The sequence below is a fragment of the Dipteris shenzhenensis genome, chromosome 27 (assembly GCF_047967505.1).
Source record: "Dipteris shenzhenensis isolate YYH24624 ecotype China chromosome 27, Dip_SZ_1.0, whole genome shotgun sequence".
In the NCBI taxonomy this organism is placed as follows: Eukaryota; Viridiplantae; Streptophyta; class Polypodiopsida; order Gleicheniales; family Dipteridaceae; genus Dipteris; species Dipteris shenzhenensis.
This window is the reverse complement of record NC_141622.1, coordinates 3,415,120-3,438,751: the sequence shown is the minus strand read 5'-3', so window position 1 is coordinate 3,438,751 and position 23,632 is coordinate 3,415,120. Positions and strand designations below refer to the sequence as shown.

Genomic DNA, 23,632 nt, shown 5'->3' with positions numbered 1-23,632 from the left:
AGGTCAACTCAGTAGAAGCCGAGGGGATGTCACCACAATGTAAATATCATAAGTCAAAGTACAGTTGACCATTTATTCGATCATAATTAAAGAGTTTTCCATCTGGGTTAATTATGGGCAAAGAGTTCTTTTAATGGTCAAAGAATTGACTACAGTCAAAGATACTTGACTCTGGTCAAGTAAACCTGACTTCGGTCGGGGAGACTTGGTTTATTACCAAGAGGGTTAACTACGGTTAACCACAGAACCACAGAGCTGACTACGGTCAGAGTGTTGACTTCGGTCAACGAGACTTGGCATGCGCCAAGAGGGTTGACTGCGGTTAACCAAGATGTGCCAACTTCGGTTGGAGAGTTGCGCCAACTTCGGTTGGAGAGACTTAACTATAATTAAGTCTCCTCGACCCTTGGTAAAAGCCCCTTAATTATGATCAAGAGCATTGACTTCCGTCAACCAAAGAATAAATATATTTTTTATATTTGTTGTGTGTGCACATGTGTTCAGTGGGGACGCCCACCGTGACTAGAATTAGTCCACAGTGTGTTATTTGCATGCAAAGCGCTAACAATTAATGGATACCAGTGGTGCGCTTTAATTAACTGTTGCAGGTACTAGGAAGAGTGATTTTCCTAAGCGCAATGGAGCCTAACAAGAGTCTAGGAGGCGGTTCGCGTGACCAAGTGCTTCGAAGACTCCAGAGTTGCCCTTAGTGGCATGTAATTAGGAAAGTAATGTAGAATTTGACAAGTGGCTTGTTGTGCCAAGAAAGGGAGCCTAAGAGCTCATGTAATGATTCATTTTACGTTTGGATTTTTGGTATGACCAACTCTAAACTACCTGTTGAGAGAGGGAGAGGGGGAGAGAAATGAGAGTATTTCTGCTGTCTTTTATGAGGAGGATTACAGCTATTATTTCTTTTTGTAGGCAATCGAGGACGTCTGCCTTCTTTCAAGAGGGGGGTCTGTCATGAGGACGTGAAATTATGGGACTTTTGATTTGCGACTCTCGTAATTTGCACTTGATTGCCTTGAGCCTCTAAGGCGCCGATGGTCCGGCCATGCGGTGGGACTCGGGGAATTAAAATTTCCTAGTAGGCCCTTGGAAATTGTGAATGTGCGCTCAGTTACTAGGCAATTAATTTCTAGGGCCAAAGCAACAGGGGGCCAAAAGAGTGGTGCAATAAAGAGATTGAGTCAGAGGGGCACTTCACCTTCCGTTGCCCACAACGAGATCTGTGGATGATACCACTGCCTTAGAGACGGCTTCGGGTCCCTTTCCATACTTCTCTCGTACCCAAACCAGAGTTCTCGCGACTTTCATTCATGAGACAGTTTGACATAGAGAGTGTCTCATCCGATCGCAGAGACAGGGACACCTTTGTTCCCACTGCACAGATGGCCACAATCAAGACAATGTCAGCAGTCATTTCTCACCAACAGTGGCCCATCTTTCGGATGGATGTGAAATCGGTCTTCCTCAATGGAGACCTACAGGAGAAATTATGTAGAGCAACCACCCAACTTTGAAGTTCCAAACTCAGCAAGGATGGTCTCACGAGCATGGAACCAGAAGATCGATGCATTCTTCCTCCGGAGAGGATTTTGAAGGTCCATCACAACTCCTATCATTGGAAGCCGGTTGGGTCCTTGATCTGGCTTCTCAACACCCGAGTGGATATTCATGGGGCTTTTCAGCTCCTTGATCTGGCTTATCAACAACATAGTGGATCTCAGCTTTCCATGGGGCTATTCAGCTCCTTCATGCGAAGTACCACTAAAGACCCACTGGGATGCAGGAAAGAATCCTCACGTATCTATAGGGTATGCAAGAATGAGAATCCTCACACACATGGGATCAAGGACTGTTCTATGTGGCAAGTTCGAGTCAAGGGATGGAGTAGCTCCGATTGGGGAGAAGATTCGGATACACGGAGATCGACGACTGGCTATTGCTTCACCCTGGGATCAGCAACGATCACATGGAGTAGTAAGAAGTAGCCCACACTTGCCTTGTCAACAAGGTTGCGTGTTCAGGTACCTGTGAAGTGGTGAGGTGGTGTGGCTTCAGTTGCTTGGCAAAGTAGGGTTTCCACGACACAACCCAACATACCTAATAGTCATCAAGTGCGACAACCAAAGCTACATAGCGATTGCAAGAAACCTAGCGTTCCACAATCGGACTAATTATATTGAGATCCAGTATCACTTTGTTCGCAACAAGAAGATACTTGATGGGGACATCCTGGTGTTCTATCCGATGGAGGACAACACAGAAGACCTATTTACCACAGCAGCTGCTTGGAGAACACTCCAGCTTACTGGGGTTGATCCGACATCCAAGAGCTAAAAGGGGTATTAGAGTTTGACATCTCATGATGTACAATATGAGTGAGGGCTTCTTTGTGGATGTGCCCACCCAACGTGAGATTAGATCAGGAGGGGATGCATCAGTACCAGGGCCACATGTACAGCCAAGGTACCACACTGGATGAAGCCATGTTTGATACACTATTTACTACTATCTGTTCCTTTCATCGAATCACGGGCAATCACAGGCGATGGCATCGTATTTTTCCTCCCAGCCTCACTTGTAGATTGCATGCACACGAAGATACGTAATTTATTTCCTTCATGCCTATCCACAAGCCCACAATTCCCCAGATAGTTCCTTCCTGCCACATGTCATCATTTTAGACCTTTAGCTTGGTACACCATTTACCTCTCTCTTGGGGCACAATTAAAACATTTGCCCCTTGGCATTCTTACACATTTAGGTGCACCTAGGCCTGAGCACTCAGAACCACCTAGTCGATGCCAATACACCCTCACCTAGGACCTTGGTAGTTACTTCCCTTCACCATTTAATTTACGCACATGAAATATTACAAAAGTCGGTCGAGCTTTTCCGATCTGTAATTAGCAATATTAGGTACCTTGACCTTCGCACGTTCCGACGAGTGTATACTGGGCTCTGGCTCTGCTGGAGCTTTGCCCTTTTCATTTCTAGATGGTCTAGCCAACAAGGCTTGCACCATCTCTCTAATTTCATTTTGACCAACGTTCACTTGAAGCTGCTGGTTCATGATCTGTTGTAAGGCATCTTCTAGTACAGAAATCCTACCCACCAAAGTAGGTGTGGTGTGATGGGACACTTGTTGCGTAGATCATGCTCTAGATTCACCAGGATTTACCCTGGAATCTTGTCCCTCTGCCTCCATTCTTTCAAAAGGGAAAATAGATTTTATTTTTTTTTTCACTTCGAATTTCCCTCTGCTGTACAGGAATAAATCGACTGCAAACTGGAAACTAAAATTATATATAGAAGGGGAAAAAATGCCCCCTAGAAGCTCCACGTAATGCAGATATCCCGATTTCCTTTGATGAAGAACAAGGTGACCTTCGGAACAGCTATGGAATCAGTCCGCTCTTCTCCAGCCTGCTCTCTGTTTCGGAATCAGCCTCAGCCCACGGGCTATTTACATGACCACATCCCAGATACCAAATTACAAGTTTGCGGCTGTACACGATCCTGCCTTGAAGAGCTTCTAGATGGCCCGTCGACCGAACCAAAACCCGACTAATTTCATGGAGCCCACGAACAGTCAATTCCGTCCCCCAACTCTGGTCGTGTCCTCGCCAAACCAGTCAGCCACACAGTCATGACGCTGCCTGTGCGTCGCCCCTCGCCACGCCTCAGCTCCACGACGTAATCCTGCGCTGAAGTCTTCCTCCGTCACCTGCCTTACAGGAACCTTACACTCCTGCGACTACTTATAAACCTAGAGCTTGGAGGTATCGTCGTCACATATCCTGTGCTTGCGCTCCCTTCATACGCAATCCCCTCGTCCAGCCTGAACGCTCTGATACCAAATGATACACTATTTACTACTATCTGTTCCTTTCATCGAATCATGGGCAATCACAGGCGATGGCATCGTAATTTTCCTCCCAGCCTCACTTGTAGATTGCATGCACACGAAGATACGTAATTTATTTCCTTCATGCCTATCCACAAGCCCACAATTCCCTAGATGGTTCCTTCCTACCACATGTCATCATTTTAGACCTTTAGCTTGGTACACCATTTACCCCTCTCTTGGGGCACAATTAAAACATTTGCCCCTTGGCATTCTTACACATTTAGGTGCACCTAGGCTTGAGCACTCAGAACCACCTAGTCAATGCCAATACACCCTCACCTAGGACCTTGACAGTTACTTCCCTTGACCATTTAATTTACACACATGAAATATTATAGAAGTCGGTCATCTAAGAGAAAATGCCCACCGATCTTTCCGAGGTCATGCTATCTCGGCTAGAGCATAACAATGTTCGGGGCTGCTTCGGGGTGCCAGAGGCTTCGCTAGGGTATAGCAGGAGGTCCTGCCACGGACAAGCTGGTACAGGCCTGTTTCGGAGGGGTTTTCGGGGTCTGATTTGACCCGCCCCAAGAGCCGCTTTATGCCACCCAGTTGCTGCCTAGGTTGGGGGCCAACAAGGTCCAAAGCCTGGTCAGGTTAACAACCAGCCTGGTCGAGTTAACCCAACCAAACTCAACCCTGTTGGGTCGGTTATCCCAATGGGTAAGGTTAGGCCGGTCCAGGTCGGCCTGCATAAGCAGGCCGATTGTATGGTTTGGGGATCTATCTAGGCACCTCCCTACCCTCTTTTAAGCATCTTGTGTCAAGGTTCTTACTCAGCAGTTCGGCAGGGTTTTTTCCAAGATATCAGGTGTCATAGTCTCTCTCCCATCATTGCATTTTATTGTCTGCGAGTTTGCTGTATTTGCCCTCAGTTTGCTATTCACAAATCTGCTGCATTTCCACAGGTGGGACAATGGAGGCCCAAGGGTTAGACCTTTGAATACTTTCACAAACTTGACTTACCTCGAATAAAGCCTATTGATTGATTTTCATTTTAAGAGGAAAAAGGGAAGAGATATCTAATGTGTAAGCATCAGACTTACAAATTAAGAAGAATAGTGACTTTGATATTTGGATTTGCTTGTTTATACAAAGCTGTATCGACAGATGTTTTTCAATATCTACCTAAGATATCGAACTTGGGTTTTTAGTCAATCCACTCGCTACTAATCAAGGGAGGCCCTATTAAACACATTTAGGAAATGAACACCACGAAGATCTGTTTAAAAGAACTTAGCTGCTCAAAGTTACATCCCGTAAGAAAAAAGCAAGACAAAGTGATTGGCTTGAGGTTCATGGCAATTTCCAGAATAGAAAGAATCAGCATGAATACTATACCTTGGGTGAAAAATATCGCATGTCCGCTAACACAATAGAACCATATACCCGTGCAAAGTTCAGGCCGAGACCCCAAACTTAGCATCATAAACTCAGATGGAATATGTAAAACCTTAGCTTCATAATAGTCCACTCTCAAAAAATCCATCATGCATAGATTGGACAATTGACTCGTCTGTTCCGCTCATCAACTACGAAAAACTGACCGGTCTGCTTTCCTCATCATCCACTCAATGGAAATTGTGAGTTTTAGAGAGCCATATTCAGAATGTCCCATATTTCCTATGAATTATGTACTCTAGAGCTGCATGGCACATCTGATTAAACTTTAAACAGTAGTTCAATATCAGATTAGGTCTTGTACCTGCAATACAGATGACCGCAAGGTATGCACTTGCTACAGTCAAACAAGAGTGCGCGACAAATAACACAACTTAGGGGTCCAATCTTGAAGGATCCTGAATCGTATCCAAGAGGACATTTTGAAACTGGGGCTCCCGTTGGACTGATTAGCTCTTTTCCGGGCTTTCCATTACCAGAGTGCTCGGATTCTTTCTTGCCGTCGTCCTTTGATTTGTCCGAGGGTCTTTCAGCATCAACGGTGCTCAATCGTGCAAACGGGCAAACTAAACTCATTTTGTACGAATTGAGTTCTCTCTCTCTGCAACAAACAATGAACGAAGCATCAACACTTAAACTTGTAAGGTCAGGGCGGCTCCATGTAAGACATTCTCCGGTTATTCTAACATACAAGTCGTAGTCCTCTGCTAAAGACGATGATGGGAAACGTTGCATTCCAGTGCTCGAAAATTCGCGATTTCGTCGTGAGATGATAGTATCTCTCTCTCTCTCTCTCTCTCTCTCTCTCTCACTCCCACAGACTCCCCCACCTGCTCCATCCGATAAGGACCCTCGCAAACCCAAACTGGAGCCACAAATTCAATTTCAAGCGACATAGAAAAAGAGGTACCTGGAGGCTGGGACGTAGTGATGATCGACAAAGGCTTCAGTTTCAGCCTTGAAGTAATGAGTGATCGACGGACGAGATATGACTCGGAAGTTAAGCTTGGACGCTGTTTAGGATTAATCTCTTTGTTAACGTGAATTCCATACGTCATGCTTACACTGCAATTTCCGCATGTAATTTTTTACCATTTTAATTAAGTGTGTATTTCAACTTGAGACCATCAAAAATTGCATTTTAATAGCCCAACCCCTTTTACAAAACCTTTTGCTTTCTCTTTTACATCCAAAATTTTACCATTATACTAGGAGGCAATCTCTTGTTCTATGTCTTATTATTATAACTAGCAAGTTCGCTTTTATTGTGCAAGCTCCATCACTGATGGGTACAATGGTTTGTAGATGGTGTTTTGTTTCTTGTGACTTATGTTGTTCTGTTGGTATCTTTGTAAGTTATCTATTGTGACAAGTTTTTTTCGACGTCTATTAGTGGGTCAAAATTAGTTAAATTTTCAAACGAATTTGATTCATGAATTTTGGTGCTTTCAACTGCTTCTGCCCAAAGTGTGTTGTATTCTTCAATAGTGAGTTGGTTTGCACATACCTCAAACTGGCTCTAGTGTAAATCATTTTCAACAACTTTTGCTGTCACTATATGTGTGACATTTACTCATACTATTTGGATTTCCCCCTCTATGATTTACAAACAATGTGCCACATTATGTTTATGTTTAGCAAACTTTTTTCAAACCCACGAAAAGGTACACATAATAGCTCTATGGTAATTTTCTAGGGGATGGAATTTGCCCGAGGGGTTCACTAGTTATAGACCCTAGATAGCACATGCATTCAAAGGATTAGATTTAGTACCCTTGCCATACATATGATTTTTATCCTAATTCTTCACAAATTCTTAACTTTTTCCTAGACTTTGGCTTTTAAATCCCTTCTGCAAGTATACCTTTACTTAAAAACAGTATAGAATGTACAATTAATAAACCCATCTTATGAATGCATGTGCTATCTTACATATTCCTTAGTGAAACCCTCAGGGGAATTTATTGTAGTTGGATGAGTTGTATCACTTTTGTTTTTTTGGAGTTTCTTGTACTCTTATATGGATTGTATTCTATTGTGATTTTTGGAAAATGTTATATTCTCAAGGGACATTGGTGGCTGGGAGATGTACCAATCAATCAGTGATCTATACAATACATTTATTGAATTTTGCAAATAGCTTCGTCGCTTGAGAACCAAACATGTGCAATGTTGATGAATTGGCATGTTCTTGTTGCATGGAGTGAATGTATGGAAAGTATTGTGTCCTCTTCTTATTCTACATACATTTTGTTGCATGCTTAAGAGATTGCTTCCTAGTTTAGGATTCTTGTAGCTTACAATTGTTTTTTCTACTTATAAAATTTGATTATAAGGTTTGAGGGATCATGTTGTCAAATTCGGTCAAATATCATGTACAATGACTTGCAAATGGATCTAAAATGTATTGTATGCTTGCCATAGTAGTGCAATGTTGTTGGTGAATATATTAGTCCAAATACTATGCACTAGCCTTTGTAAAGTAATGTTGGTCTTTTCAAGCTCAATTTCAAGCATTCTATGTATTGCTCTTTTAAATTTAAAGATATATTAAACAATACCAAACATTTGCTTATTGTTTATTATTGTTTGATTTAATGTTGAATACATCTTCTTTAGAAGATCATTAGATTATTTTTTCATGGTGTTACAATCATTGCTTTTTGCATTGGTGTAAGAGGATAGTGGAAATGGAAAATCTTGGTCACTTTTTTTTTGCATGAGTGACCATAATTATATATTTGAATATCACCACATGAGATGTACTTTGTTAACAAAAAATTTGATCTCAAGATTAGGTGATTTTGAAATAACAGGGTGGATTTTTATCCATATTGGTGTGTGCAAGTGAGGGTTCCCTCGATTTTGAAAATTTAGAATGAAGAATTGGTTTAACGCTGTGAATTAACAAATAAGGTAGGGCGAGCAAGTTGTCTAATCATAACAACTATATGCTTTTGTTATTTTGCTAGAGATCTATGGATTTGTGTTTACTCAGGGTATCCAATTTCACATTTTAGTATGTGGTCCAAGTTAGGTTTATTTTGATTTTTTTTAAGTTCACGTCCATCTAGCTTTCTTTTTTTAGTTCAAATCAACATTGAGCTTATGATAATGTTAAATGATATCCTAGTTGCTTTAAAAAATAAGCCTATCATATGCATTGCATGTCATTTATCATTGGAGAATTTCCAATTTCACATTTTGATGGTAGCTTTTGCCTTCTAAATTTGAAATATTTATTGGAAATTTGAAAGGTAGCATTGGGAAAGCTTGTTCCTTGTAATTTTTACCCTTGAAGATAAATCCTGGTTTTTCATTTCGAGTAATCTTCATTGCTATTGAAAATGCTATGTGCATTTGTAAATCAATATAGCAAGATATCTATGTGAATGTCATCACTATCACACTGTAAATATGAATAGCTTTGTGCTTGAGATTGACTCATGCTCTATACTAGAGGCTCATTGTAAAGTTTGTAAATTGTGTTACCTTCCTCATTTTCATCTTCTTGACAATTCAAACAATAACTTGATCCACATCCTTGACATAGTCATAATATAAATAGGTTGTTTCTATTACATAATATAATGCTTTGATTACTAGATTTGGTTCCATAATTCTAAACATGTAATGAGTTTTGTATTTATAGATAAATACTTATCATTGCTCCATCATATATTTAATGTGAGAGAATAGATTATATCATGTTCAAATAGTTTGGGACATTGATGATACCACCTTTTATTAATTTTTGCATAATTCTTCTATTCAAATAAGTTGTATGTGTTTTGAGAAGCAAATCCATTGACAACTACAAGAAGTGTTGTTAAAGTTTTTTATAAGTACTCTCTGTTTCAATTTCTTTTGTTCTTCTTGTTTGTTTTGTTCCATTGATTTTGAGTTCTTTTCACTTTTGATTATGACTTTTATTCTCTATAATTAGTTTCTTCCCAAAATGAATATGCATATGATCTATTTTTGACTTTGTTTAAAGCTCATTTTTATTTTCTTAGTGCTAATAATTTTGCATTTTTTCCCTTGTTTATCATTTTGTTAATGATTTAAAAAGTTGTAAATGTGTGTTTTGTCATTTGAAGCCTATTCCTAGGCTATGAGTGCATTTCTTTTATTTTGTCAAATTATATTATAAAGTAGCTCATTATCATCATTTGGCTAGTATATTGATGTTCCTTATTTTAATTATGGTATTCATTTGGCCATTAATCTTTGAGCTTATATCAGTTGAATTTGCAGCTCTGAATTAATGAGGCTCCATTTGGCTGCTTTTTGCTCTTTCTAGCAATATTTGCCCAAGCTTGTTAATTTGATAGTGTTTAAAATCTATAAATGGATGGCGTTCTTTGAGTAATGTTCCAACTTATGTTTTTATGATGTCATGGAGGAGGAATTCTTATTATTTTCAATTGTGATAAAGCCTTGTATTTGGTTTATTTCTACTACATTGACATTTTGCTTACACCCTCGTATGAAAATCGAATGGTTATTTGCTAGTTTTACAACTTCTTGATGTCTTTCTTATAGAGTAATGGTGCAATGATGGTGAAGTTTGTGAAAATAATCTTTCTAATTCTTAATTTATGATTTGTGAATCAACCATTACATTTTTCCCAAAATGTAGGAATGGATGTATGTGTGCAAAAAATGCATTTTACAGATTGGGATATTCAGAAAGGATGGTGGTTCTACACTTTAAATACTCCAATATCATCAAAGTTGCACCCATGTCTTCTGAGACATTAAATTGGATTGCTGAAGGATTGTTTTCATTGCAAATCCCTCTTCAACCTTCAAATCCCAAATCTTGAACATTCTTTTAAAAAAAATAATGCTTGATTTTGCCTTTATGCTTGTTGAAACAACTTGCGAGAAGTATCATTATTTTTATCTACATCTCATTTTTAGAGCATTTTTGTTCTCTATTTCAAGTGTTTTTGACTTTGAGAATGAGCCAATCTACTGCAAATGAAATTTGCACACCGGTAGATGATAATGCCCTAGTTACAAAAGAAATAGAGGAGCGAATTTATAAACTAAATGAATGCACCGGAGACACACTTTTTAATGGGAGTCAAAATGAGTCTAATGTAAAAAATTACAGATATAAACTATAATTTATGGATGATCAAAATAATATTTTAAAAGAATTAATTCAAAGTACATTACTATTTCTATATTCGATGAAATTGAATGTGTATTAGGTGTAACTCCAACTATTTCTACACCAGCATCCATAAATTTCGTCATTTGTTTTACATGAAATCCTAGTGCATATAGGTTTGAAAACCATACGAGGGACAAGGTGAGTGATGATGAATGTGGTGGCTACGGCATGCGTCAATGGTGGCTTAAGATCAGCCACTACCTATGGGATAGGCAAGGATCACATCATGTGCAAGAGGGTGGATAATGGTGCTTGTGGTGGAGGGGAGCGGCTAGGCTATTTTAAGGGAACGTGGAGAGTTAGGTGAGCTAGAGGTGCCTAGAAGGAGGACTAGAGGCCTATGAGGGGCTGTAGCAGCCTATAGTAAACCTGAGCACTAAGTGAGGGAGGAGGATCATGGGATCATGCTAGTGGGAAATTTATCATTAAACATAACATAGGAAAAGGAGGCACCATGCTGGAGGGTAGGGACCATTGAGCCACTCATAGGGTTAGTTGGGCATACGGAGGTTGTAGACAAACATGTGAAATCCAATTGAGTAGCTGACTAAGGAGCCATCATACAAGTTACCCTGAAGCCCTTATCATTTGTGCATAGGGTTCTATTTTGTGCATGAGGCTTTGAAGGTTTTGTCAAAGACATGTGGGAGCCTTTTAGATCTATCCTACTTTTTTGGGTTCTGTGAAACTTTTGAAGGGTGTCAAGGCTAATGATGGTCTTGCCCTTTGTCTCCACAGAGGTCTATAGGCTTTTTGAGGGTGCTTCAAAGCATAAAGAACTTTCTCCAAGTGATGCCAATCTTTCTTGTTTCTCTTTAACTCAGGCAAAATAGTTTGACATGTCTTTGGCTATTGGCATTGTTTAGTTGACTTTCAAACATGCTAGTAATGAATAGGTTCTTAGCATTGAATGTATTCTCCAATGCTTTCCATGGATTCACCGTTGATGTATTTTCTCTATCAATCAATATTATTATGTCCTTCACTTTGATGAGATTGAGTGCTCATTGAGCTTTGTTATACCAATATGCTAGTTTTTCTCTCAACTCTTTAGCTTCGTCGTATCATTGAGGTTATTAGAGAAGTTTTTGACATTTTCTTTGTCTCAGTGATATTGTTCCATATTTTACTCAATTAAAAAATGCTCACAAATTTAAATTCTCAATTGCCATGGTTGCATCATTTAAGTTGCTATTTTGATCCAATAATATTATGTCATCATGTGATTTTTCCACGCTGATCAAACTCATGTTGAACTAGTGACTTAAATGCAAGGATATAGCATAAACTTTACAAATATTTTACAAGAGTTACGATTTTGCCAAATATGTTGGAAATAACCAAACCAACTTTACAAGAGTGTCATTTGATATTCTAAAGGTGGCAGTGAAGATTGCACTAAAAAATTGACGTGATGATTCTAAAAGCACACGAATAACATGTGATTTCAATGCATGAGAGAATGGTGGAGACTAGCTCTAAAATCAAACACTATACAATCAAGGTATGGGCACTTAAGTTTGGATGTATTCAGCCATCATGAAGTAAATCAATTGGGGTAGCATTTTCCACTTTGACTAAAGGTCTCCATGACATAAATGTCATCCTCAATCTATGCAATTAGCTTTTATGGATTTGATCTCTAGACTGATGTAGGGTATGCTAGCCTAACTATGACTAAAGAGACAAACCATGATTTTAATTTCTAATTAAAATATGACAGTGATGTGTTGAACATGTCTATGTGCAGAATGCATGTGATGTGCATGTGTTGAGGTTTTAACTACTAATGTTATGCAATGGACTACCAACTATGTACAGTTGATGTGGCATTGGCACTTTTGACTTTGTAGTTTGGGTGGCGTTGTTGATGTGGCACCAGGGTTGCCACATAACTTTAAGGTTGATGTGGTACTACGGTTACCATGTAGTCTAGGTTTATAAAAATGTGGAATGATGAATAGATGAGCAATTACAATTGAGGGATAGAATGAGTGACAATGAAGGTGGCATCTAGGGCATGGGTAAGTGCTGGCTTAGATTAACCACCATCGAGTGTGCGAGAGGAGCGAGTTTTTTGAGCCAGTTTTTTTTTACAACCAACTAGTTTTTGGTCCACCTATTCTACTCTCTCTCTCTCTCTCTCTCTCTCTCTCTCTCCATGATGTCCACCTTTACATTGTTCACAACATGGGTTCAATGTGTCACTTGCCTCTCCATTGAGTTCAATTGTGCCCTAAAAAAGAGATCTTCTATTAAAGGTTGAAAAACACCCATACAAATCAGCAAAACTGAAGCGTGTTGATCATGGAAAAGAAAACATAAAACCTAGTTGTTCGAAAGACCACCCTATTTCTAGAGAACCAAGCTCACTACATAAGGAGTCTCTATAATAGAGACTAACAACTTGGGAGATGGTCTATACATCCAACGAATACCTCATGATAATGGCATGTAGGCTAACTCTTGAAAAAAATGTCCCATCTTTCAACGGTCGCTCTAGAACTTGGAGTTTTGTGCTTCCACATGGCACGTAGGGTGAAAATAATGTCCTATCAAATACCAACATTGGTGGTTTTCAGGGAGACCTTTTGACCTCCCATCATTGGACTGCAATTGGCAAATCCAAATGTTCTAAGCAGTGATCTAGACAATGTGTCTCCCATGTGTTGTTCTTTGCTAGAGGTGGAGGGTGCACGTAGTATGGAGGTGATGCACAAAATGTCTAGGTCTAGATGGAGAAAGATTGAACCCCCTCTGTAAGCCACACCACTCATCTCCTATGCATAGTCTTGCTACATTCGTTGTGTGCTAGCTGTTGAGATATGGTGCCATGAGCACATATTAGAGGCTAAGGTATGGTATAGGAATGTATTAAAGTAGCCACCCTAGGATGTGGACTACATGATGTGGAGATGTGGATCAGGGATATCCACAAGGAGAAATGTGGATGAGAGGATCCCAAAAGTGTTGACTATTCTAAGGGCACTCTCTATATATGAGGCCTATCATCTATTATTGAGTAGAGAAATAAGCATACACTCAAGATTCTATTTATGAGTCCAAGCTCTGAAACCCTGGGACCGAATGAAAGCATCAAACTTCTGATACCATTCTCTAGGCGCTTGCTTAAGACCATAGAGACTCTTCTTCAGCTTGCAAACTAAATGCTCTTTGCCCTTTTCTTCAAAGCCTTCCGGCTGCACCATGTAAATTTCCTCATGCAAATCCCCATGCAAGAAAGCTGTCTTGACATCCATTTGCATAAGCTCCATATCCTCTACTGCCACTAGTCCAAGGATGCATCTAAGTGTGGTCATCTTCACACCCGGAGAGAATATCTCATCAAAGTCCACACCCTTCTCTTGCTTGAACCCTTTAGCAACCAAACGGGCCTTGTACCTAGGCACATCATCACCTATGACCTTCATTTTGTAGACCCATTTACATGGCAATGCTTTCTTTCCATGTGGCAAAGAAACCAAGTCCCAAGTCTTATTCTTCATAAGTGAACTCATCTCTGATTGCATAGCATACTCCCACTTGCGTTGATCCTCACGCATCATAGCCTCTCTGTAGCAAGAAGGCTCCCCGCAATCAGTAAGCATCACATAGTCTACCCCTAGAACAAACCTATCAGGCGGTCTAGACACTCTAGATGATCTTCTCAAGGGCATTTCAGCTTGCTGTCCCACTTGCATATTAGCCACATTTGGCTCATCATTTCCACCAATAGATGATCCATCATCTACCCTTGATTGTATACCTGTGGGAGTACTTGGTGGTACCATTTCTTGCACATTTGGTGCATGGACAGCTTGCTGTGCATCAACATAGGCAGGTGGATTCACATCCTGGAAAGTGATTCTCCTCATTTCCACATCCCTCATGGGTGCCTTATGCATCTTCTTCTCATTGAAGACCACATCATGGCTGCGTATGATCTTCTTTGCTTATGGATCCCAGAGACGATAGCCCATCTCTCCACTTTCACCATAACCTAGAAAGATGCATTTCCTAGACTTAGGATCTAGCTTCTTTCGAAGCTCTTTTGGCACATGTGCATATGCCTCACACCCAAATATACGCAAATGAGAGTGAGAGGGCTTCTTTCCACTCCATGCCTCTTCAGGAATACCACCATCCAAACTCTTACTAGGTGATCTATTGATCACATGCACTACGGTCTTCATTGCCTCAGCCCAAAAACCACCAGAAAGACTTGCATTGGAAAGCATGCATTGCAACCTTTCTTGAATGGTACGGTTCATATTTTCTGCAACTGGATTTTGCTCTGGAGTACGAGGGGATGTAAGCTCCCTCTTAATCCCACGAGTATCACAGAAACGCTGAAAGTCATGAGAGAGATACTCTCCACCATTGTCAGTCCGTAGGCATTTAAGCGTTCTACCTGACTGATTCTCAACCAAGGCCAGCCATTTCTGAAATACCTGGGACACATCACTCTTCAGAGCTATAGCATAAGCCCACACTTTCCTAGTTGCATCATCAATGAATGTCACATAGTATTCAGCCCTGCCTAATGACCGTGTAGGCATGGGACCACATACGTCTGAATGCACCAAATCAAGCATTTCAAACTCTTTCTTTCCCCTTCTTTTATGGGCTGATTTAGTCTGCTTCCCATAGAGACAGTGCTCACAAAATTCAAAATCAGAGAAACTCAAATGCGGTACATAACCCAAACGGCATAAGAGTTTCATTCCATTCTGGCTCATGTGCCCCAACCTGCAATGCCACAAAGAAGTGCTTGGCTGCTCGGTTATTGCAACAACATGATCAAATACCCCTGATACATGTAAGGGATACAAAGTCCCACACTTGGCACCCATGGCCAAAAGCATAGAGCCCTTTTGAATTTTCCAACTTTGAAAGCCAGAAGTGGTGTGAAAACCAGCATCATCTAGCTGACCCACTGAAATAAGACTCTTGGTTAGCTTAGGCACATGTCTCACATGTTTCAAAACAAATGCAGACCCATTTGCAAAAGAAAACTTTGTCACCTGCTCCCACTATGTCACATGCATAGTCATTTCCAAGATGCACACAACCTGTCTTTCCACTATCATAAGTAGAGAACCATTCCCTATGGGGAGTAACATGGAATGAAGCACCAGAATCCAAAATCCAATCCTGGAAATATGCATCATCTGAAGTGGTAAGCAACTCTGCAGATAAAGTAGACATGAAGAGAACATCATTGTCACTATCATGTGTGACTGCATTGATCTCCTCGATCTTCACTTTTCCTTTGTCCTCCCTTGGACTCTCTTCCTTTTGATTTGCACCCCAATTTGCATTCTTTTTCTTATCCTTTTGCTCTCTTTTCAGCTTGTAGCAATCCTTTTTCATATGGCCCTTCTTGCCACAATGGTAACACTCAATGTTCTGTGCCTTGGATTTGCTATGAGACTTCCCTCTTTCTTGGGACTTCCCCCTGAACTGTGATCTGCCCCTTTGCACATTTAAGGCTGCATCCTGCTTGTTGCCATCCATAGACTTCCATCTAATCTCCTCGCCCAACAAGCTACCCACAACATCATCAAATTTCAGTACTCCACCAGGTGCAGAGTTACTGGCAGCTGTACGGAAGGTATCCCATGAGGATGGCAATGAACATAAGAGAAATATTGCCTTAGTCTCTGCATCAAAATTCATTTTCTGAGCCTGAAGCTGGCTGAAAATAATATTGAATTCATTCAAATGAGAAGCAATGGAGACCCCTTCCTTCATCTGCAGCTCAAACAACCTCTTCATGAGGTAAACTTTATTAGAGGCAGTTTCCTTCTCATAAGTGGCACACAGTTTCTTCCACAAATCTTCCGTAGTCTGCTCATTTACTACTGTGAAATAAACTGACTCTGCAAGATGAAGTCTAATAGTAGACTTTGCTAATGCATCCAACTCATTCCAATCATCCTCAGACATATCCGCAGCCTTAGCTTCAATACCTGCCAAGGGTTTAATCTGCTTTTTTTGAATAAGCACATCTCTTATTTGTTCTTTCCACAAAGAAAAGTTTGTCCCATCAAACTTTTTAATGCTGAAAAACTCCTTTTCAGACATGGAAGAGGATGCCATGATGCAAATGAAACAAAATCCCAAATGCTAGTGCCTGCAAGAGAGAATCACACCAAATACCAGGTGCACCCAAATGTGTATGCCACAATAGAGTGAAATATCACCAAAATTCAAAGCTCAAAGCATCAAAAGATGCATCTGACTCATGTGCATATACTATGCATCCATATGAGCAAATCTGGCCCAAAAGAAAATGCCAATAAGTGCCAAATGACTCAAGCATAAACACTGTCCACTGGCATATGCATCAATAATGTCTCATCCAAGAGAGCATAGCACTATCAGTGCATCACCTGCAATGTTTCAAAGCTGTCCCTTAGCATAAAATAGCATCGATGTGCAAAGCGTCCATAAAAAATAGCATCCCACAAGGCAATTTGGGCCTATCAGCGCATCCAATAAGGACCGCAATGCATCCAAATGGCCTATAAATCTTCCATTGCAACCCAATGCATACCACGAATGAGCGCACACTGCAACCAGAGTGATCTGCATAAGGTATGCTCAAGAAATCATAGTCCCACGGTAATGAGCGCTACTGAAAATAGAACCTGATATGCTTCAAAACATGGGCGCCATTGCATAATCGGACTCAGCAAGAAAATCTGCAAATATCTCTCTTCTGCCAGGACTCCAAAATGCCAACCGATGAGTGAGAAATGGGAGTCAACACTTATCCACTGCCATGTGGCATAAATCTAAGGTTTCAAAACCTTAGTATGAAAAATGCATAACAGAGAGACGAAATCGAATACACAGAGATTTATAACTCTGAAAATCCTCCACCGAATCATGCAAGAACTGATAGGTAGAGGTTTTTGGGCATCCGGAATGCAATGGGACAGACGGTTTTGGAAACCGTGGTCTCAATCACTGGGTCCAACACACGGACTGAAAAACGTTTTTGGAAACAGAGCTATCTGTAAACTCCACCGGAGTGCGAATGATGAGCAACATAGAAGTTTTAGGACCTCCTGAGTCTACTGGAACTGACAGATCTGCAAATGGTTGCTCCAAACTTGAGTTCCAACACCCGGGCAAAAAACGCAGAAACTGACACAGTGAGTCAGAAATCCAATGAAATGATCCCAGATTCAAGAATAAAGGTGTTTCCAGGCTCCTGAAGTAATGTGGACACCAAAAGCAAGCAATAGTTGCCTCTACAAGTCAATACGGAGTCTCTGTCATCGAATGGAACAGGGAAAAGCTCAAAAAACGACTTTTTCTTTGAAAGCTCTTAACAGGCTCTCAAAACCACTTCGTAAAGCCAAAGTGACTTTTCCAAAGGTTCCTCCAAGGTCTCTGCACACTCGGATGCAAGTAAAGTCACCCACAAAGCTTCCCACAGAGCTTCTCCTTCCTCCCACAGAGCTGTTGAGCTTCCAAGCATTCACGCACGCTCAGCTAGATCACCCGGGCTCTGATACCAGTTGAGAGTGCTCTCAACGGAAGCAAGAACGGAAGAAGGAGAGAGAGAGATAGAGAGCCACACAAGTTTTTGGTGGGTGCAGAACCACCCTAATCTTCTTTTTCATTCATTTATATATGTGTTTGAGTATTGTACATAACCAAGGTTAAGGCACAGTGACCTTTAACCCCCACAGACAGTAGAATATATGCGTCTTACAATAGCACCATGGGAGAGAAATAGAGAGAGAGAGTGTTGATGGACCTCAAATGGTGGTCGAATATATCTGTCTTGGAGGCATAATTGTTAGCAAAAAGTGGGCGATGCGCTCGATCGATAATAGAGGCCACATTGATTTCCTCTTATACCCTCTACAATTAAGCTCAATGTGCGCCCGCTTCAAGTTTGTACGTTCATTGTGAAGACTGAGGCTATTGAAGCACTCATGGGTTCTCCAGGTGATTCGGATGCAATGGTGAAAGACAAACCTATCGTTTATATCAATGGGAAGAGATGGATTTTACCCAACAATTTGGTTCATCAGACCTTGCTTGAGTACTTATGAGGATTGGGACTCACGGGAACAAAAGCAACACAACCTTGAGCTTTGAGCAGATGAATAGCAGCCCAGGGACTCCTGCTAGATCTCGAACACAAAGGCAGCAATGCTACACACCAAGTTGCAGCAACAAATGGAGGAAGCAACCACCGACAGTAGCGCCCGCTCAGCAACTCCAAGCTCCATGACCTAATGGGCTCCTCAACGCCAAGCTCTTAGCTTCAAGGCGACCTCCTCTTCCACAGCACATGCACCTCCGGCTTCTCCAATAGCGAGCCAACGGGCTCCCAACCAGCCTCTTCAACAGATGCAACTCACTTCGCTGCAATCCAAGGTTCTCCAACCTTAGAAAAAGACACGTGGCACATGTGCCACGTTAGTTGAACCTTATCCCCTCACCTTGGAAAAGACAATGACACTTGGCAGATCACAAGTAAACTTGGTTGAGTGTTTTTGAACCTTGGTTGAGTTAAGTTAACTCACTAGTCAAGTTTTCCACTAAGCTATGGTTGGGGTTAGGGCTAGTTAAATGCCACATCACCATGTGCCACCTAAGCATAGTCCCTTTGTAAGCAGCATGTGAATCCATATGCCACATCATTAAAAGGCCTCTTCTTTAGAAAACTTCGACAAGCCATAACTTTCAATCCAGGAAGAATTTGCATGCGCTCCAAAAAGGAAAAGTGATCAACTTTTTGAGCTCTATGTGCTTGTCAATTCGGAATCATTGTATACAATTAGACACTCCCAATATTGAAATAAATCAATTGGTAAGACCTTTGCAATAAATTACAAGTCAAAGCATGAATGTGCACATCACTATCAAAAAGCATGATGGAAGCACAAGTGCATGAGATGACCACGGAACATGGCATCCACACATAAAGCATTAAGGCACATGGAAGAATAAAGCATGCATGAGATGACCATAGCACAGAACATGGCATCCACACATAAAGCATTAAGGCACATGGAAGAACAAAGCATCATGCATCAAGCTACATCAAGCAAAGAAGAGAATGCCATTGACAACATGTATTGAGAAAGCACCTTTAGTCCACAGGTTTGTAAATAAAGCCTGACCACCTAAGAGTAGCTATGAAAGCACCCGGGGAAGGTATTGACATGTAAAAGCCACACTTGACCACCTTATGTAGCAAGGTATGCACTAAAGGTAGGTGATGGAATGTAAACTCACATCTGACCACCTTGCAGTAGCCAATGGATCATGGCACCAAGGGGAGGTGTTGAGATATGGTGCCATGAACACATATTTGAGGCTAAGGTATGGTATAGGAATGTATTAAAGAAGCCACCCTAGGATGTGGACTACATGATGTGGAGATGTGGATCAAGGATATCTATAAGGAGAAATCTGGATGAGAGGATCCCACAAGTGTTGACTATTCTAAGGGCACTCTCTATATAAGAGACCTATCATGTATTGTTGAGTAGAGAAATGCACATACACTCAAGATTTTGTTTATGAGTCCAAGCTAATCTATCTTGGAACCTAATTGACTTGAGGTACATGTCATGAGCACTCTCTCTCTAGCTCAATGAGGCCCCCCTACCTTCCACCACAAGAGTCATTCTCCAATCTCATGGGACGGTTCGGCTTGGTTGAACCCGACCAAATCAATCCATTGAACCTAACCAAATCAATCTGTTCACTAGAAAAAATAGGGTGGCTGAGGAACAGCGAGACCCACCCACCAACCAGAGTATTCGGTAATGTACCCAGCAACTGATAACTGTATCAACTGAGGGACCCTCAGAGCTGCATGTATAGTTCTAAGGGGGAACCTTCCTTCACAAGGACTTCTGAACACTGGGTACCCGGGTATTGGCCTCCTAATCCTGAAGGATAGAGGGTCAATCAGACAAACTTTGGGGATAATACCTTCACAATATCAATGGCCCCTCATCCCAACCTATTTGCAACTTGGGGAGGAGCTTTTGAAAGCACCTCCTTCCCCATGATTATATGGGCTGGTTCCGACCATGAATATACCAGTACCAAGGCCCATACTGATTAGACCAATAGATTCGAGCCCATCATGTATGCTAGCTCTAGGTCCCATGAGGCCATGACTATCCATTTCGATCCCTATTAGGCTAACAAACTTTTATAATCAACCCCAAGGACCACCTAGCTCTGGCACTTTGCCAGTACCCTAAGCACCTCCTCTCGTGCCACAGATGCTACTCACTGATGAGGCGGTGAGGATCCTAGTGCAAGCGGTAGGAAGGGGGGTGATGCCACCCCAGTAAACCTAGGGAGGGATACTAATGCCTCACATAGTCGACCGGTCATGATCTCCCACATCATAAGGTTTGAACAAATCTACAAACCTTTGGAGACATTGGTGACCTAGACAAAGTGAACACATTTGGGCTTAGCCTTGATAGCAAGGCTAACCAGTGGTAAAGAGCCCTAGGGCCTGAAGAAAATATCAACTGGGAGACTCTACGAAAGGCCTTCATAGTGGGATTTGCTCCCTCCAGATTATATTTGCAGGATCAAACATCTAAATGCCCATTGTGGACCATAGGAGAGGATGAGTGACTAGCATCTACTAGCTCGATTCCTCATCATATTAAGGGATTCTAAGCTACATGACATCTATTCACCCTAAATCCCACATCCTTTAAGCTGTGTAGCAAGGCTGTTGTGTCCTGGATGATAACATGAAGGAAAAGGCCCAGTTCAAGAAGTCATTGGTTTCTCCCTTAGTAATATCTCATTCCGATAAGAGCATTACCTTTGTTGAGGGCAAGGAATCTGCCAAAGTTACGAAGGCCACAAACATTGATGAGGTAGGCACAAAGCTTCTTTTCGATACTTAGTAAGTTAATACTGGGGTTTGGGTCAGGAGCCGACTTAGGAGCCCTTCTCATAGGACAATATTTATATAGATGATCCACCCCACAACCTGAGCATAATGGGATATTCGAATTGGTTGCAGTTGACTCTGATGTGGGTTGATCATCTTGTATGGGATGTCCCTTAGCAAGTAAGGCCCTTGATATTTATAATAGGCTATGGTCTAATTAGCAGTGTTTTTGTAGGGACACTCACTAGCATAGTGTTTGACCTTGGCAAGTATAACACCAAATGGTGGATCTGCAATTCTCGATGTTCATGTCCCTAGCTCTGTCCCTGGCTCGCTACGTTGCAGGAGCCATTTGATACACTGGAATGTAATGCTCATCCTGCATCACATAATGGCTTATCTAATTCGTTGATACATAAGACTTTCATAGGGAGATGACCCGAGCCTTGGTAAGATGTAGTCAGGGTCCTCCCACTCGCTTGGGGGCTCCTCGATGAGTACGTGGTTTGTTGGAGTAATCCGAAGGTAGTGGGGGTTGTGGTCCTAGAACTGGTGGCAGCAATGGCAAATTTTGAGCTCGCATTGGCCCTTTGTTAGCATGGGAAGCTCCTTGTAAGTCTAATTGGCCCTAATCATACAGAGATTAGGTGGCGTTGGGCCCTGATTATATAGATTACATGGCGTTGGTAAGGATAGTGGTTGCAGTTGGTACGTGGGAGGGGGAATTGGCTTAGGGTAACGGGATTGTGAAGTTTCATGATTTCCCCACCTCACACGGCATGTAGAAGATTGACGGCCTTGCCCTTAGGCAAGCCTCAACATATCCCACACTGCACATTGTCTCACTGTGGAAACAAGTGTGGATTACTCATGCCTTCCCTACCCAACCCACCCTTGAGCTATTGGGCTACTCGATCGGTTAAGTATCCCTAGTGTCACGGAATGTGACTACGAGGGCCTAGGCTAAAGCCATGAGTAAGGAGCTCCATAAGTAGGCCAATAAGGAAAGGACGACCATGTCTTAGGCTAAGGGCAAGGGTCGCGTGAATGCAATTAAAGTGGGCGATGGTTTAGACAAAGTCATTATCGAAAGTGGCTCAGACAAAGAGACTACAACGGTCTCCACCTCGACATCATCAGGACCTATCCGACCAAACAAGGAACCCATTGCACCATGGCTCGAGGTAAATGGTGAGGCTAGTGAGACATAGTCGGACCTTCATTGGATGAGGTGTGTGGGTGGAGTCATGGCATATCACGAATTCTCAACAAACTAGGGAGCCTGATTGAATAGGCTAAAATCCCCCCTAGTTTCCCTTAAAGTGGGGGAGGCCCCCTATAGAAATGCCCTTTGCAGAGGATAAACCACCCCACAACACCAAGGCCTCAAATGCCAAGGACCCAAAGACACCTTGCAAGGGAAAGCAATTAATCCCAAAAGCCATAAAAGATGATGATGACGAGGAAGGTATTGACTTGTGTCAATTCTCCAAACATTTTAAAGCCTACATGGTACATGTTCGTAGAGTATTGCTGGAACATGCTAAGAGATCTGCCAAGCCCAAAGACCAAAATGGGCATGACGGTCCCATAAAGGTTAAGGAAGTAACTTGGCTAAGGTCTAGGAGAAGACCCTTAGCCAATTTACATAGTTGATGACCTAACTCCAAGCAAGAAGATGCTTTGCTTGCCTTGCTGCATGAATTTCAAGATTGTTTTGCCTCGAAGTACATAAGCCTTTAAGAGCATGTCGTTAGAAGTAGTATAACACATCCCTATGATGGATGACATTAGACCAATACGGTAATGACTCTGCCCTAAACTATGCAATGATCCTCCCAGAGGAAATACAAAAGTAGATCAACATTGGGTTCATATATGAGATCGAGCATATAGATTGGGTTTATCCCATCATTATAGTGCTAAAGAAGAATGTTAAGATTAGAGTATGCGTTGATCTCAAGAAGGTAAATGTCGCGACTCATAAAGTTTATCATTACCCCCACTACCCTTCACATAGCATGTCCTAGAGAGGCTCGCAAGCAAAGAAGCTTATAGCTTCTTGGATGGGTTCTTAGGGTATAACTAGGTGTCCATAGCACCACAAGATTAACATAAAACGACCTTCACCAACCATAGAATGGGGGGTCTATGCTTCAAAGGCGATGTCCTTTGGACTCACTAATGCGCCCATGACATTCCAAGGGCTAATGATCATTGC

The 23,632-nt window shown here is 41.6% G+C and overlaps 1 protein-coding gene across 2 annotated transcripts in view; it reads right to left on the bottom strand.

Moving 5' to 3' along the window:
• The window catches only part of LOC147883746 (zinc ion binding protein), a 119,315-nt gene extending 112,975 nt beyond the window's left edge, over positions 1-6,340 (bottom strand). The window contains exons 1-2 of one of the 2 annotated variants that reach the window (XM_087399095.1): positions 6,231-6,340; positions 5,625-5,921 (exon numbers count right to left, since the gene is read on the bottom strand). In XM_087399095.1, coding sequence (XP_087255221.1) covers positions 5,625-5,896 — 272 coding nt within the window. In that variant the 5' untranslated portion in view covers positions 5,897-5,921; positions 6,231-6,340. The remainder of the gene's footprint in view (positions 1-5,624; positions 5,922-6,230) is intronic. The other variant, XM_087399096.1, reaches the window with a different exon arrangement.
• Between the last annotated feature and the right edge of the window lie 17,292 nt (positions 6,341-23,632).